The sequence below is a fragment of the Tachyglossus aculeatus genome, chromosome X2, assembly GCF_015852505.1.
Source record: "Tachyglossus aculeatus isolate mTacAcu1 chromosome X2, mTacAcu1.pri, whole genome shotgun sequence".
Classification (NCBI taxonomy): Eukaryota; Metazoa; Chordata; class Mammalia; order Monotremata; family Tachyglossidae; genus Tachyglossus; species Tachyglossus aculeatus.
The window spans coordinates 9221766-9235133 of record NC_052100.1 but is presented as its reverse complement, the minus strand read 5'-3'; the positions used below and the strand labels follow the sequence as shown (position 1 = coordinate 9235133).

Genomic DNA, 13368 nt, shown 5'->3' with positions numbered 1-13368 from the left:
GAGAACAAACCCAAACATATTAACAAAATAAAATAAATAGAATAGATAGGTACAAGCAAAATAGAGTAATAAATATGTACAAACATATATACATATATACAGGCGCTGTGGGGAAGGGAAGGAGGTAAGACGGGGGGATGGAGAGGGGGACGAGGGGGAGAGGAAGGAGGGGGCTCAGTCTGGGAAGGCCTCCTGGAGGAGGTGAATTATTATTTTTTTAATCGTACTCTTCCAGGGGCTTAGAAGAGTGGTCGGCACAGAGGCGCTGAACAAATAATGAGGGGTAGTCGACTCCTGGGTTGTTCCTTCCGCACGCAGGTGGCGCTGTCGGCGGAGGGAGGAAGGCGGGGCTATTGGGCCCCTCTAGACCGCGCTCTCCTGCCTCTCTATGGTCATAGGCTATTCGGACTCCGCCCTGTACGCCGCTTTGGGCTCGGCCGGCGGGAGGGGGGGGGGCGACGACGACGACTCACGCCTGCACGCACGCACGTACGCACTTACCTACGTATGCCCGCCCGGTCAGTAGGGGGCGCGCGAGAGAGCGCGAATCCGGCGGCCGCTTTCCGCACCCCTCCCCTCCCCGGTTCCTGTTTTCGGTGCGGGCGGGGGCCGGAAGTGGTGTGCGGTTGCCGTGGAATATCCCGAGAGGGCGCGCGCGTGCGCGGCGGCAGTGGCGGCGGCGGCTCCGGTCGGGCAGGGCTGAGCGCCGTCGTCCGGACGGTCCAGTCAGTTGTCGCCGGACGGTCGGGACCGCGGTCGGTCGGTCGGGCAGTCGGGGCCGTGGCGGGAAGCGGAGGCAGCATGTCGGTGGCGGGACTGAAGAAGCAGTTCTACAAGGCCAGCCAGGTGAGCCCGATCCCCCCCCCCCGCCCCTTTCCACAAACGGAGAAGGATCGCTGATCGCTGAAGGCAAAGCGGTAGACACGGAGAAATGACTGTGAGCCCACTGTTGGGTAGGGACTGTCTCTATGTGTTGCCAATCTGTACTTCCCAAGCGCTTAGTACAGTGCTCTGCACATAGTAAGCGCTCAATAAATACGATTGATTGATTGATTGAAGGCAAAGCGGTAGACACGGAGAAATGACTGTGAGCCCACTGTTGGGTAGGGACTGTCTCTATGTGTTGCCAATTTGTACTTCCCAAGCGCTTAGTCCAGTGCTCTGCACATAGTAAGCGCTCAATAAATACGATTGATGATGATGATGATGATGATGAATGCCCCCCCCGCCCCCCCCCGTTTCGGCCCCTCTGGGGAGAGTTAGCGAGGTAGGCCGGTTCCCCACAGCAGCTGTATATATGTTTGCACGTATTTATTACTCTATTTATCTTGTCCATATCTATTCTATTTATTTTATTTTGTTAGTACGTTTGGTTGTGTTCTGTGTCTCCCCCTTCTAGACTGTGAGCCCGCTGTTGGGTCGGGACTGTCTCTGTGGGTTGCCGACTTGTACTTCCCAAGCGCTTAGTACAGTGCTGTGCACACGGTAAGCGCTCAATAAATACGATTGATTGATTGATTGATTGATAGACGGATCCCCGCCCGTCCCCTTTCGCACTTCAGCAGGCCCATCCTTCTTCCTCCCTATGGCCCAGGCCCGCGGAAACAGGCCAACCGCACGGTGACGTTTGGCCTCAGAGAAGGGCAGAGATTCCCACACACTGGATGATAATGACCGTGGTGCTCCCAGCCTCGGCTGACACACAGATGGACACTTAGGGGAATAGCCGGGCGTTAGCGTCAGACCTGCCACTGCTTTTGGGTCCTCGCATCTCTGGTCGTTAGGGTCCTGAAGCAAGTGCTTGAGTTTGTTTCCATAGCCTGCGTATTCCAAGGCTTTCCCACATAGGAAAGCCCAGTTGGGTGGGTTGGATCCGAGACGGGCCCGAGGGGAAGAGTTTTAAATCAGACTTAAATCGAACTTTATTTCAGCCGCAAAGGCAGTGCCCGGAATGAAAAGCCGCCACCGGCTATTTTCCCCCCCCACCCCGATTGATCTTCCAGTCAGATATTCGGGATCGTGTTGGGAAATGGATTTTGACGGGGGATTGCCCCAATCCGGTAAGGGGCTAAGTTGCTTTCGCTTTTTTCAGAGGGCAGCCCGCGGTGGCCCTGGAACAGCAGCTCTTCATTCAGCCTAAGGACAAACGTTCTGCAGGAAATGCGGTGGAAATGGCAGGGAGGCAGGGCAGCACAAACAACCATCTGTCTTCTCTGCATCAGTTTTGCTTCCTTCCATCCTGGCTCCCATCCCATCCTTTGCTTCTCCTCTGGTCATCTGTCTGGCATCTTGTCCCTAATGGAACGAGTATTTAAAGGGACATTCTCTCCGCTTGGGACGGGGGGACGGTGGTTAAGGAGGCGCCGCCAGTCAGGCCCTGAAAAGCAAGTTCACAATTTGGGCGTGTGTGAGGGAGAGAGCAAGGGAGAGAGATAATCTCCAGGCCCAAACAGCCCCCTGCCAGCTGGCTTGCTGATAATTCTTAGAGTCTGGCTGTGCCAACGATTTGGAGCGTAACTAAGGATGGAAGTGGCAGTCGATTGGAATGCTGATCTGCTTTTTCTTCCTTGAAAGGAGGGAGAGGGGTTGCCAACTGAAAGGTTTGTTCTGTCTGAGCAAGATGGAAAATCGACAGTGGCCATGTCCCCATGCTTTTGAAACTGGCCCGGTATTCCCTGAGTCTGTGTGTTGGAGCGACGGATGGGGCACTGGGGCCAGGAAGGGGACGAGGTGGGGTGTGGTGCCGTGGGGCACTGCCCGCCACTTCTCCTCAGGTGTGCCTTCACCAAATCAGCTGCATCCCCAGAGGGGGGCCAGACACTTTGGGTCCAACTCCAGCAGGTTTAACACCCAGTTTCTTGGAACGGTAGATGAGTTTTCGTAGGCAAATAAGGGACAGTGAAAAGAATCGAAAACTCTCCAGATCTAAAACTGGTTTCTCTGAGTTGTTGACCACTTTCAGCCTCCCCCCCACCCCCCGCTAAAAAAACTTCAGTCCAAGGCCTGCGACCTTGGCAGTTGTCCCCAGCACCTAAAGTGTCGCCTCAGCTCTTCTCTGGAAAGGGGGCTTCTCTGCGGGCCACGGTGCTGTCGTCAGATGGGCCCGGGGTTGGTTCCGGGACAGCATACTCTGCAGCTGCAGCATAACCTCAGGAAGTTCCCTCTTCCTTGATGGGAGCTGGTGGTAGGGGGTGGGAAGGCGTTTTTAGCTGAGCTGGGGGTTTGGGCCGGAATCCGGGGATTGGCCAGGGTGCTTCTCGGGGCGCCCGACGGGAAAGGTAGGGGCCTGGAATCTGACCAGCCGCCCAATGTGCTGTTTGTCTGGGACACCCGGGCCAGCAGAAACAGCGACCCCGGGGGTTGGTGTCATCTGGGGCTCCGATTCATCTTCTGCCACCGAATTGCTAGCCGACTCAGGTAGTCGCCGAGCCCGGGCCTCCTCTGGCTTCCACGGGCCAATCTCGAGGCGAGACCAGTAACTAACCTGCCTCCCGAGACCCCGAGCAGTAGCCACGGTACGCGAGGGTTGAGGTAGAATGAATTGAACTGGCATCGACGAAGGGGTCTTTGGGCCTTAGCGGTGACCGGCTGGTGAGAGATGGCATTTGGGCCGAAAGAGTGGCAGTTCATCCCGACTACGCTCAAGACCTGAGCGCGAAGCATCCGTTCGCCCACCCGAGTGGATGCTCTGTTCCCTCGCTGGCTTTTAGCCCCAAATCAGGGATTCTCAGGGCAAAGCCTTTAGCTTGCGAGGCCAGAGTCGATCGGTCATTACCGTCCCTTTTCCCCTTCCTCAGGGGAGGAACCTGGTCTTCGGGGTAGGGGAGGGCTGGGGTGGTCTGTGAGACATCGGAACCTCCCCCAACCCTCCTCCTTTAGGCTACAGAGCCAGAAAATTGGGCCCAACTGTAGGTCTCTAGGACTGGGTGCTCCCCTGGCTGCCGGTGGACACGGAAAGCCGTGTCTCACTGAGCGGGGTCCTTTCGGCCTCGCGTCCCAAGGCGGGGCCACCCCGGGGCCTGAGCATCCAGCCGGGCCCGAGCCCCTCTCGGACCTCCTCCTCCGGCCGCCGCAGCTCCTCCTGCCGCCAGCATTTCGAAACCGATCCTATGTGGGGAAACTTGGTTTAATTCAAGACGGGCGGGCATGGTCCACGATGGGATTTTCCAGGGCAAATGTTTTGGCCCCACGGAGTAGTGGGAAGGAGGAAATGGGCTCAACGCTGTCGGCTGAGCGGGGTCGCTCCACTTTGAGGAAGTCTTCCCGACGGGAGCCTCAGCCCGTGGTCAGGAACCCATCGGACCCAGCGTGCTTTCCCCCCGCTCCGCCCCTCTCCCGTCCCGGCCCCCCCGCGCCCTAATTATTATTTAACGAGCGCCGACAGAGCACTGGGGGCTGGGTTTTCCCGGGCCGTTGCTAAGCCATCCCTGGCAGCTGGGTGGGGGAATGTGTCAGCCTTCTGGCAGCAGCTGGTTTCTATCTCCTGGGTCTTTGTCCCGTGTGGCTCTGGCGTTGACGTCGTTGGCGGTTCCATTTCAGCCGGGAAGAATTAGGGCAGATGGGTCGGCTCGCTCAGCAGCCACCCTTGCTCATCCCTTCCTCGCGTGCGCCCACCCCCCAGCCCCAGCCCAAAGCTGTTTTCCAGCACCCCTCCAGCCCCGGACTCGGTTTCTTCCCAGAGATGTGGCTGAGGCGCTTGGAGGCCTGCCGTCCCCAGTGCCTTTGTTTTTAGTTGAGCTCCCGTGGGGTGCTGGGCTGGGCCCCTGCAGCTCCCTGCCCCAGAGGAGCTCTCGAGCCCTAGGGAGAGTTCGTCCGCAACCCCAGGGGCCACGGTGGGGCTGAGGGCTGTGGGACCCTTGGCGTTCATTCATTCATTCATTCAATTGTATTTATTGAGCACTTACTGCGTGCAGAGCACTGTACTAAGCACTTGGAAAATACAATTCAGCAATAGAGACAATCCCTGCCCACAATGGGCTTACAGTCTAGAAGGGGGGAAGACGGACATAAAAACAAGTAAACAGGCATTAATATACGTAAATAGGATTATAGATATGTGTATGTGCTGTGGAGAGGGGGGTAGAACAAAGGGAGCGAACTGGGGCGATGGGGAGGGCCTTGTTCAGGCGGCTTCAGGGGGAACCAGGCCAGAGCCCAGTCAGCTGCGCTGGGTGGAGCCGGGGCCCCCAAATCTGTCGGAGAGAACCAGATCTTGAGGCCTGGTAGTAAAGAACGGGTCCTGAGGGTTCACCGCCATGTGGCTTCCCCCCGCTCCCCGGTTTTTCCCAAGAGCGAGGGACCCTAAAGAGGCAGTCTGCTCCTGTGGACTTTCGGCCCAGCCACCCAGGGTGGAGTCTGGAGGCCCTGGGGGAAGGGTCCCCTACTTGGGGCTCAGAGGAGCCCACCAGGCTGGCAAGAAATGGTGCGAGGGCGTGAAAAACTGGTGATTTCTTTGTGGAGCTGGGAACTTTTCATCTGTTCCCTTCCCTCCAAGCAGCGTCCTGGTGTCAGTCGCTTGGGCACCCAGCTGGTGATGGGGAGGTGGAGTGGGGGGAAGGGTCCTTTGGCTCCGGCTGTGGGGCGTTGAGGGTCCTGGCTTGGCCAGATGATTGAAATCTAGAGATAATCCCCCAACTTCCTCATTTCCAGCAGCTTCAACCTCCCTGCCCCCAACCAGAGGTTTTGCCAGAATTAGCCACTATCACCAATGTCCGATTTGGAGTTTCAGCCTTGTGACACCCCCCACCCCCTTTCCCTGTTCGGGCTGGCAGAGGGGTGAGATTTGGTGGCCAGGCAGGCCGAAGGAGCCTCTTCGCCTCCCTCCCGCCCCTCCCCTCGCACATTCCTTGGGGTCCCTCGGGGGTGAGCGAGTGGAGGCCCGGCCCCAGGTGCCAGATGTCGATCGTGAGCGCTGGCACACGCCTGTTGCTTCGTGGCTTTGTCTCGTTTCAGCGTTGCTGGTTGGAGTGACCCAGAAGCCCTGTGGGCCCCCCCCAAATCAGGCCAGTCCCTGGGACCCAGAGGGAAACTGAGTTGTTTCTTCTCCCAGCCCCCCCCCCCCACCCCAGTTTAACCTGACCCCTTTCTGCCCCCCCGCCCCACCCCCAAGTTGGCCTGCAGTTCTCCTCCTCCCGGCCTCCCGAGGCCTCCGACCGCCTGAGCCTGCATTTTCCTGGACTCCATAATTCCAGCTGCACCGAGTTGGTTCCTGGCCGGGTCGTTCTTTCTGCGGTCGCCTTCCGCTCTCCCGCCCAAACAGGATCCGGGTTAACCCTTTGGTCTGCGGAAGGAAGTCAAGGGACAGAGCCCGGGTAACTTCCCAGGGAGCCGCACGGGTGGGACGGAGGTCCGGCTGGCCGGCCCCCAGCAACCTGGAGTGGGAGCGGAGAGAATCCCGGAACCGCTCAAGCTTCCGGCTCGATCTGCTCTCTCCCTGCGGCCCTGTCTCCCGGTGGGGTGGCTCCAGTCCCCTTCCGGCCCTCACCCGCTACCTTCCCTCCAACCTCCTCAATGGGTCTCTCCCTTCCCATGGAATGGAGCGCCTGGGTTGGTGCCATTTAGCTCCAGAGAAAGGTTGCCATTCCGCCTCCCCTCCGGCGTGAGTCCTTTGCCACCCCAACCCTTTCCCGAGGGGTGGCAAGTGTTTGGGGCGGAGGGTTCCATTTCACAGTTGGGTGGTGGGGTAGCGGGGACCCGGCAGGTGGAGAGACGCCCAGGGACAGAGAGCTAGCTGGGACCCAGGATTTGGGGGTTTCCACGGCATTCCCGGTGGGAGGAAACGGCCAAGGCGCCGTGGCTCCCGTTCCATTGTTTGCTGCTTGGCATGGCTCAGGTTGTCGTCGTCGTCCCCCCGCCCAGCTGCTCTAGGCGGGAGGAGGGTCACGGCCCTCCCGGACTCCCGTCCTCGCGGCTAGGAGCGGACCCTCCCACACCCCCGACTTGCCCCTCTGACCAGTCGGTTGGATTTATTGCACGCTTGTTAGGTGTAGGGCACTATGTAGCACCCGGGAGAGCACAGTCAGGAGATTTAGGCAGGCACAGTCCCTGTCCTTGAGAAGTTTCCAATTGAGCTACATTCTCTCCAAAGGGAACGCTCCTTTAGGGATCTGTGTGAATCCAGTCAAGTCCCATAGAAGCTGCGGGTATTTCCGGCCGCACAAACTTCTTCCCCGTGCGGTCGAAACCCACCCTCCGTAGGTGAATAGGGGAGCCTGAGCTGAGTGTTTTTGCCGCGTGCCCCGAATGTGCCGCTGACGCAGAGGATTCGTGCAGGGGCCCGGCAAGTTGTCCGGAGACCCGGGCTGGACCGCCAGCAACTTGATTTTTCCAGAACCTTCTGCCGCGGGAGAAGGCTGTTCCAGCTTCCCAGACCCCATTTCCTTTCTTCATCCCCAAGGAAAGAGAGGCGAACGGGAGGGGTCGTCGCTGGCCGGGAGGCCGTCTTGGAGGCCTCCGCCAAGGAGGAATGGACACCCGTGGAGTGGGGCCAGGGGGAGGAGGGGAAGGAAGGGCCCCAGCAGGATGATGAAGACGAGGGTTCTGCTTGTCGTTCAGAAGTCAGGAGAGGCGGTTTTTTCCAGGGAGGGAGACCCCGGTTGGCAGAACTGCTTAATTCCAGAAACGTGCGTCCAGTTCTCCCGGCTCCTGGGCTCCTCGGGAGCAGATGGAGACTCACCACGAGGTTGGGAGGATGTTAACTTGCCTCAGCTCCTTTGCCTTGCCTGGCTTTCTAGAGGCCCATCCGGGTTGTAGACGTGAAGCCCGGTAGCTTCCGTGTCGCGTGTGAAGGCAGAGCTTCATGCCCCGACTCCACCCCGGCGACCCAGGGTCTCCCCCTTGCCGTGATCTGGGGCCGGGGGTGGGCAGAAGTGGGGGCTCCCTCTGGTTCCGTGGGTCCCCGCACCAGCTTTGGGGACGGGAGCGGCCTGGTCAGAGCGGGGAGCAGAGGAGCACTGTGAGGGCAGAATAATAACTGTGGTATCTGGTCAGCACTTAATCCGTACATCAGGTCGGCCACGGTCCCTGCCGTCCCCGGGGCTCACGGGCTAGGGACAGGAAGGGACTGAGGAAGTGGGGAGCGTCACCGCGGAACGAGAGGAAATCCTGCCTCCGCCAGACAGGTGCAGGGAGAGAGTCTCACGGAGGGAGGGAGGGCGAGCCTGGGCGGACACAGCAGCCAACCTATTTTCACCTCATCGTGAGCTCAAGGAACCAGGTCGGGGCGAGAGGGCCCGTGTGTCCCTAGTCTCCCCCAGTTGATCCAGCCCCTTGGTGGAGTTCACCCCACTGGCAGAGGGAGGGGCAGGTGAGAGGGCAGGGGCGGCTGGTGGGGTGCCCTGGGGATCCGACCGCCTGTCGGTCAGTCGCTCATTCAGCAGTCGGTACCACTGGAAGGGTAGCGAGGTTGGAATTTGGAAGCTTCTCTTTAGCCCGCGATGGGACGTCCAGACTTCAGCCTGATTACCGGGGATCATTCGCTCAATCAGTCCATCTGTCAGCGGGATTTATCGAGTGCTTACTGTGGGGAGAGTGCTGTGCTAAGAGCCTATGGGGGTACAGTAGAATTGGTAGACGTGATCCCTGCCCACAGGGAGCTTACAGTCTAATGCGAGGCAAAAGGAGTACAGACTGCACCAGTTCTGGGGGAGGAGGGAGAAAAAGAGAAAACACACCGGACTTTTTTTTAATGTCTGCCTCCCCCGTTAGAATGTAAGCTCCCTGTGAGCGGAGGATGGGTCACCTCTGTAGTCTGTACTTGTCGACAGTGGTGCTCAGTGAAAGCCCTCACTGCTACTGCTAGTAGTAATGGTATTTATTAAGTGTCTGCTGTGTGCAGAGCACTGTATTAAGTATTGGGGGGGAAGGAGATTGAATGGACGAGATGCCCGGATGAGAGAATTAGACACAGTCCCTGCCCCTCCAGGGGCTACGTGTTCTGAGAACAAGGTGGGGAAGGTTTGGCGGCAGACACAAAAAGAAAGAGGAACGAATATAAATGCAAAAAAATAGCGTAAAATCAATCATCCAACGGTCTTGGTTAGAAAAGAGAAAGGGCTGTTTGCGACGGGGGGCGGGGAAGGGATGGGGGCTGGGGATCCCGGTGGTTTCTCTTGGCATTCCAGTGCTTGAGGGTGGCCTTGAGTTTGTTCCCGGGACTGGCAGAGGAAGGTGGGCTGGAGCCGAGCTTCTAATAGTTCCAGTATTTGGTAAGTGCTAACAGTGTGTCAAAGCAATGTACTAAGCACCGGGGTAGATACAAGGTCCCACGTGGGGCCCACAGTCGAAACAACAGGGATCAAATCCCCATTTTGCAGATGAGGGAACTGAGACCCGGAGAAGTGAAGTGACTCGCCCGAGGTCACGCGGCCGGCAAATGGTGGAGCTGTGATTAGAACCCAGGTCCTCTGGCTCCCGGGCCCGGGCTCTCTCCACTGGGCCATGTTGCTGCTCTACTGCTGGGAGGGGGGCCCTGAACCAAGGGCTCTCGTCTGTTGTAGCCTCAGTTTCCTCATTGGAAAATGAGGGCCCCGCTTGTTGGTGGCACACAGGGTGACTTGCCGGGGGGTCAGTGGAAATGCAAAGACACAGAGGGTCGTCGTCACCATCCCCTACCCATCCCACATTTGCACGGCCGGTGGACGCAGGGCAGCTCCGTCCCGCAGTTGGACAGACGGACCAGCCCAGAGCAGGGTTCCTGGCCAAGGGCCGTGTGTGTTAGTGTGCTCTGTCCGTGCCTTCCGCATCTGGCCAGCAGCACGCTAAGTATGCATGCTGAAGGAACCGTGCCATGGGGCCGTGACTGAGCTGGCTCCGCCGTAGTTTCCTTTTGGAGGCTTTGTGGAAGGCACACCTCCTCCAAAAGGCCTTCCCTGATTAAGCCCTCACTTCCTCTTCTCCCACTCCCTCCTGTGTCACCCTTGTCCTTGGATTTGCTTCCTTTATTCACCGCCCCCTGCAACCCCACAGCACTCGTGGCCATATCTGTAATTTCTTTATATTAATGTCTGTTTCCTCCTCTAGACTGTAAGTTCCTTGGGGGCAGGGAACGTGTCTACCAGCTCTTAAGTTGTACTCTTCCAAGTGCTTAGTACAGTGCTCTGCACGCAGTAAGCAGTCCATAAATACCATTGATTGACAGGAGGCTGGGGGCCTGGGCAGAACCCATTACCTTTGGGCCCTAGAGAAAGACGTTCTAGGTTTGGGCATCCTTTGACTCAGTGAGCATGGGCTAGTCCGGAGGCCAGACTGCCACGCTGCTTACTCTGCCCTCGGGAAGCTTACAGTTGAATTACCCAGGGTGAGGGACGGGAGATGACACTCTCAGGGGTGCATTTGGCATAAGCCCGTGTGATTCTCTGACGCAGAGCACCTTTCTGAAGGAAAAGGAAGGGCCCAGTCTTCCTCCCCTGATGTAGAGATGGAGACAGAAGAGCGGATGTGCCCCCCGCCACCTCCCGCGGAAGTTTTAGGCCAGGCAGGAGCGGGAGAAGATCAAAGGGGAGTGGAGGGAGGAAGGTGAGCTGGCCCGTCTTGGGCCCCACCAGCAGCTGTGGTCTAAAACCCACCCTGCCCGGTCCAGAGTAAAGCACCGAATGGAAGCCCAGAGGGGCGCAGGCTTGGAGTTTTGAGGTTCGATCTAGTTGGACATTAGTGGTACATTTCAGGAGCATTTGCCTTTTGAGCGCTATCCTCAAGGCTGCGGGGCGAGGGCAGGCGGTGAGGCGTGTGGGGAGGGAAGTCAGGCTGGGGAGCACCTGGCCCCCCGCGGGGCCTGGAAACTACGGCTCTTCCTATTGCTGGGGTAACTGGGAAGGAGAGCCAACCCCGCAAATCCGGCTCCCAAGCCTTCAGCGACCGGTGAGCGAGGAGGATGGTGGTTTAGGACTTTGCCCGCTCGGCCCTCTGGCCCATCGCCACGGAGGCCAGCCACGCCGTGGGGCCAAGAGCTCTGGCGGTGAGTAAGCCAGCACCACTCTGGCACTCCCCTGGAAGCGTCCGGTCCCCATTTCCTGAAACCCCACTCCCAGGAACGGCCCCGGGTTTCCGAGCCCGGTCCGAGGAGACCCGAGGTCGAGGGCCGCGGGCTGGCAGGTTGCGGGTGCGAATCAGTCAGAGGCGCCTGAGCCACAAGGGGAGGGGCTTGCCGGCCAACCTCCCGGCTGGGGCACATTCCTCACCATGGGCTGGCCGCCGAGAAACCCGTGCATCCGGATCTCTTCCCGGTCCACCCCTTGGCTACCTCCGAGCCCTTTCCTTCTGGCCTTCCCCGGCCCTCTCCCCACACCTCGTCCCGCCCTTTCAAACGAGGGTGCCCAACAGGTTGGATTTCACTGCCGGGCCCGCCGGGTGAAGGCCCCCCCCCGCTGCCATTCGGCAGCCATCCTGCCTCCTTTCCTCCTACCCTTTGGTCCTCTGCCCCGCAGGGAAGCCCCCCGCAGCCTGAGGTCTATCTGGGCCTGCTCTGCCACCAGCGGGGCTCATCTCTTCCCTCTCAGAGGGGCGGCTGGCCTTCCGCAGCTGTGAAGCAGTCAGAGGGTGACATTCCTTTTTGGGTTTGTTTATTTTTCTCAAGAGCCCTTACCACCTCCATACCGACGGCGGCTGCCAATTATCCTCCGTCACTCCGGCAGCAATTACCGGACCGTGTGGGCCGGGGGCCGGGCCCCAATGGCGTTGCCACGATTAGCAGTGACCGCAGGGGTACATTGCTTCATTTGTCCGGGGGTGGGGGGTGTTGGTGTTTCCGCTTTACCACCTGTCCCCGAGGATCCAGTCCAAGCAAGCTGGTGGACAACCATCCAGGGCTTCTTGGGCCAGGAGACCGATCCATTGTGCTCTGCTGGCTTCGGAGCCACTGGTCCCACACCTGGGGACAGGATGGGGGCAGTTGGCACCCCAGCAATCACCTGCGGGGGCTGGGACCTAATAATATAATAGCAGTTGTGATGATTAAGCATTTACTGTGGGCCCAGCACTATACTAAACAATGAGGTAGTCAGAAGATACCTAGGTCGGAGATACCTTTCCCACGCCGGTGTTTCCTCAGAGTCCTTCCTTGGGGCCCGGGCACAGACCAGCACCCTTCTGCTCTGTCTCGGCTCACCTCCAGGATTACCAGTCCTGGACATTTGTAACTTTTTTTGCCGCTTCCCGGGCCGGGCCCCTTCACCGACCCACCTCCCCCATCGGCCCCCCAAGTCCACAGGACGTCAGGCAGGGGGTGGGGCCCCTGCTCTGTTTCAGCCCGGCCCGGGGCCTCTTCTGTGGATTTTCCCTTCACCCTCCCTCCCAAGACCCCCGCTTTGGCAGCCGTCAGGGGTGGGCTTCCTTCCCTAGGGGCTTTGGAGGGAGGGGACGGACTACAGATGGTGGAGGGCAGGAGTTTCGGATCCTGGGAGCACATGCAAGCAGACATCCGTGGGGACAGCCTGGATGGGAGGGTTCTAGTCTGGCAGCCCACCAGCCCCTCAGTGGGGTCCGAGGGGAGGGAAAAGGTGGAATCAGGGAAGTCAACTCTATATGTGTAGCCCCCTGCTGCCGGAGGGGGTAGGGGGCTCTTAAGTTAGTTTACTTCCATCCTCCGAGGTTCCTCAAGGACAGAGATCGGGTCTAGAAATTCTATTGTCCTCTCCCAAGCCCTGCGCACAGTGCTCTGCCCACAGGAGCTCAGTAGATATGCTTGACTGAGCTTTGTTCCATCGGTTATTTCGTTTATTCAGTTTTTGTCGCTGTTTCTTTTAACCTGGGGTATCTCTGTTATTTTTATTCTTGTTCCCATTTTCCGTATTCCGTTAGCGTTTGCTCGGCTTCGCCCCGTGTGGCGCCCCGCCTTCTAGTCGGAACTCAGAGCAGCATGGGTGCATGTGTTGGGGCGGTGGGGGGACGACGGCTGGAAAGACTCCAAGCTTTCCCGCCCCTTCCTTTAGACACGTGGTTCCAGTGTGGATGTGGCAACACGGGATGCCCAGGTGTGTTGGTTTAAAAGGAAGATAAAGCGCATTCAAGTATTCACCTCCCCAGCAGCAGTTGCCAAGCTCACATCAAATAAGACAGATTCAGGACTAGGTTAACCCCACAGGCTTCCCCTCCTAGGTCTTCCCGTCCTAGAGTGTTAACGGGGTCAGAGATCACCCAGCCAGCCCACCGTTCCCCGCCCCCCGGCCAGCATCTGTTCTCTCCTCTGCGGCGGCCTCTTCGTACCTGCCGCCTCGCGTCCAGCTCCACTGGCTAGGTCCCGACTCTTTCCTTTCCTCTTGGCCGACCCCAGCCGAAAGCCCTGAACTTCCTGGCTCGCTTATCGTGATCGTTATTATCGTTATTATGGCATTAAGCGCTTACTATGTGACATGCACTTGGGGAGGTAATCAG

The 13368-nt window shown here is 58.7% G+C and overlaps 1 protein-coding gene across 1 annotated transcript in view; it reads left to right on the top strand.

Annotated features, from left to right (window-relative positions):
* Window positions 1-688: 688 nt before the first annotated feature.
* Window positions 689-13368, top strand: part of SH3GL1 (SH3 domain containing GRB2 like 1, endophilin A2) — a 31381-nt gene continuing 18701 nt past the window's right edge. Inside the window, exon 1 of the mRNA XM_038770797.1 lies at window positions 689-846. Coding sequence (XP_038626725.1) covers window positions 802-846 — 45 coding nt within the window. The 5' untranslated portion in view covers window positions 689-801. The remainder of the gene's footprint in view (window positions 847-13368) is intronic.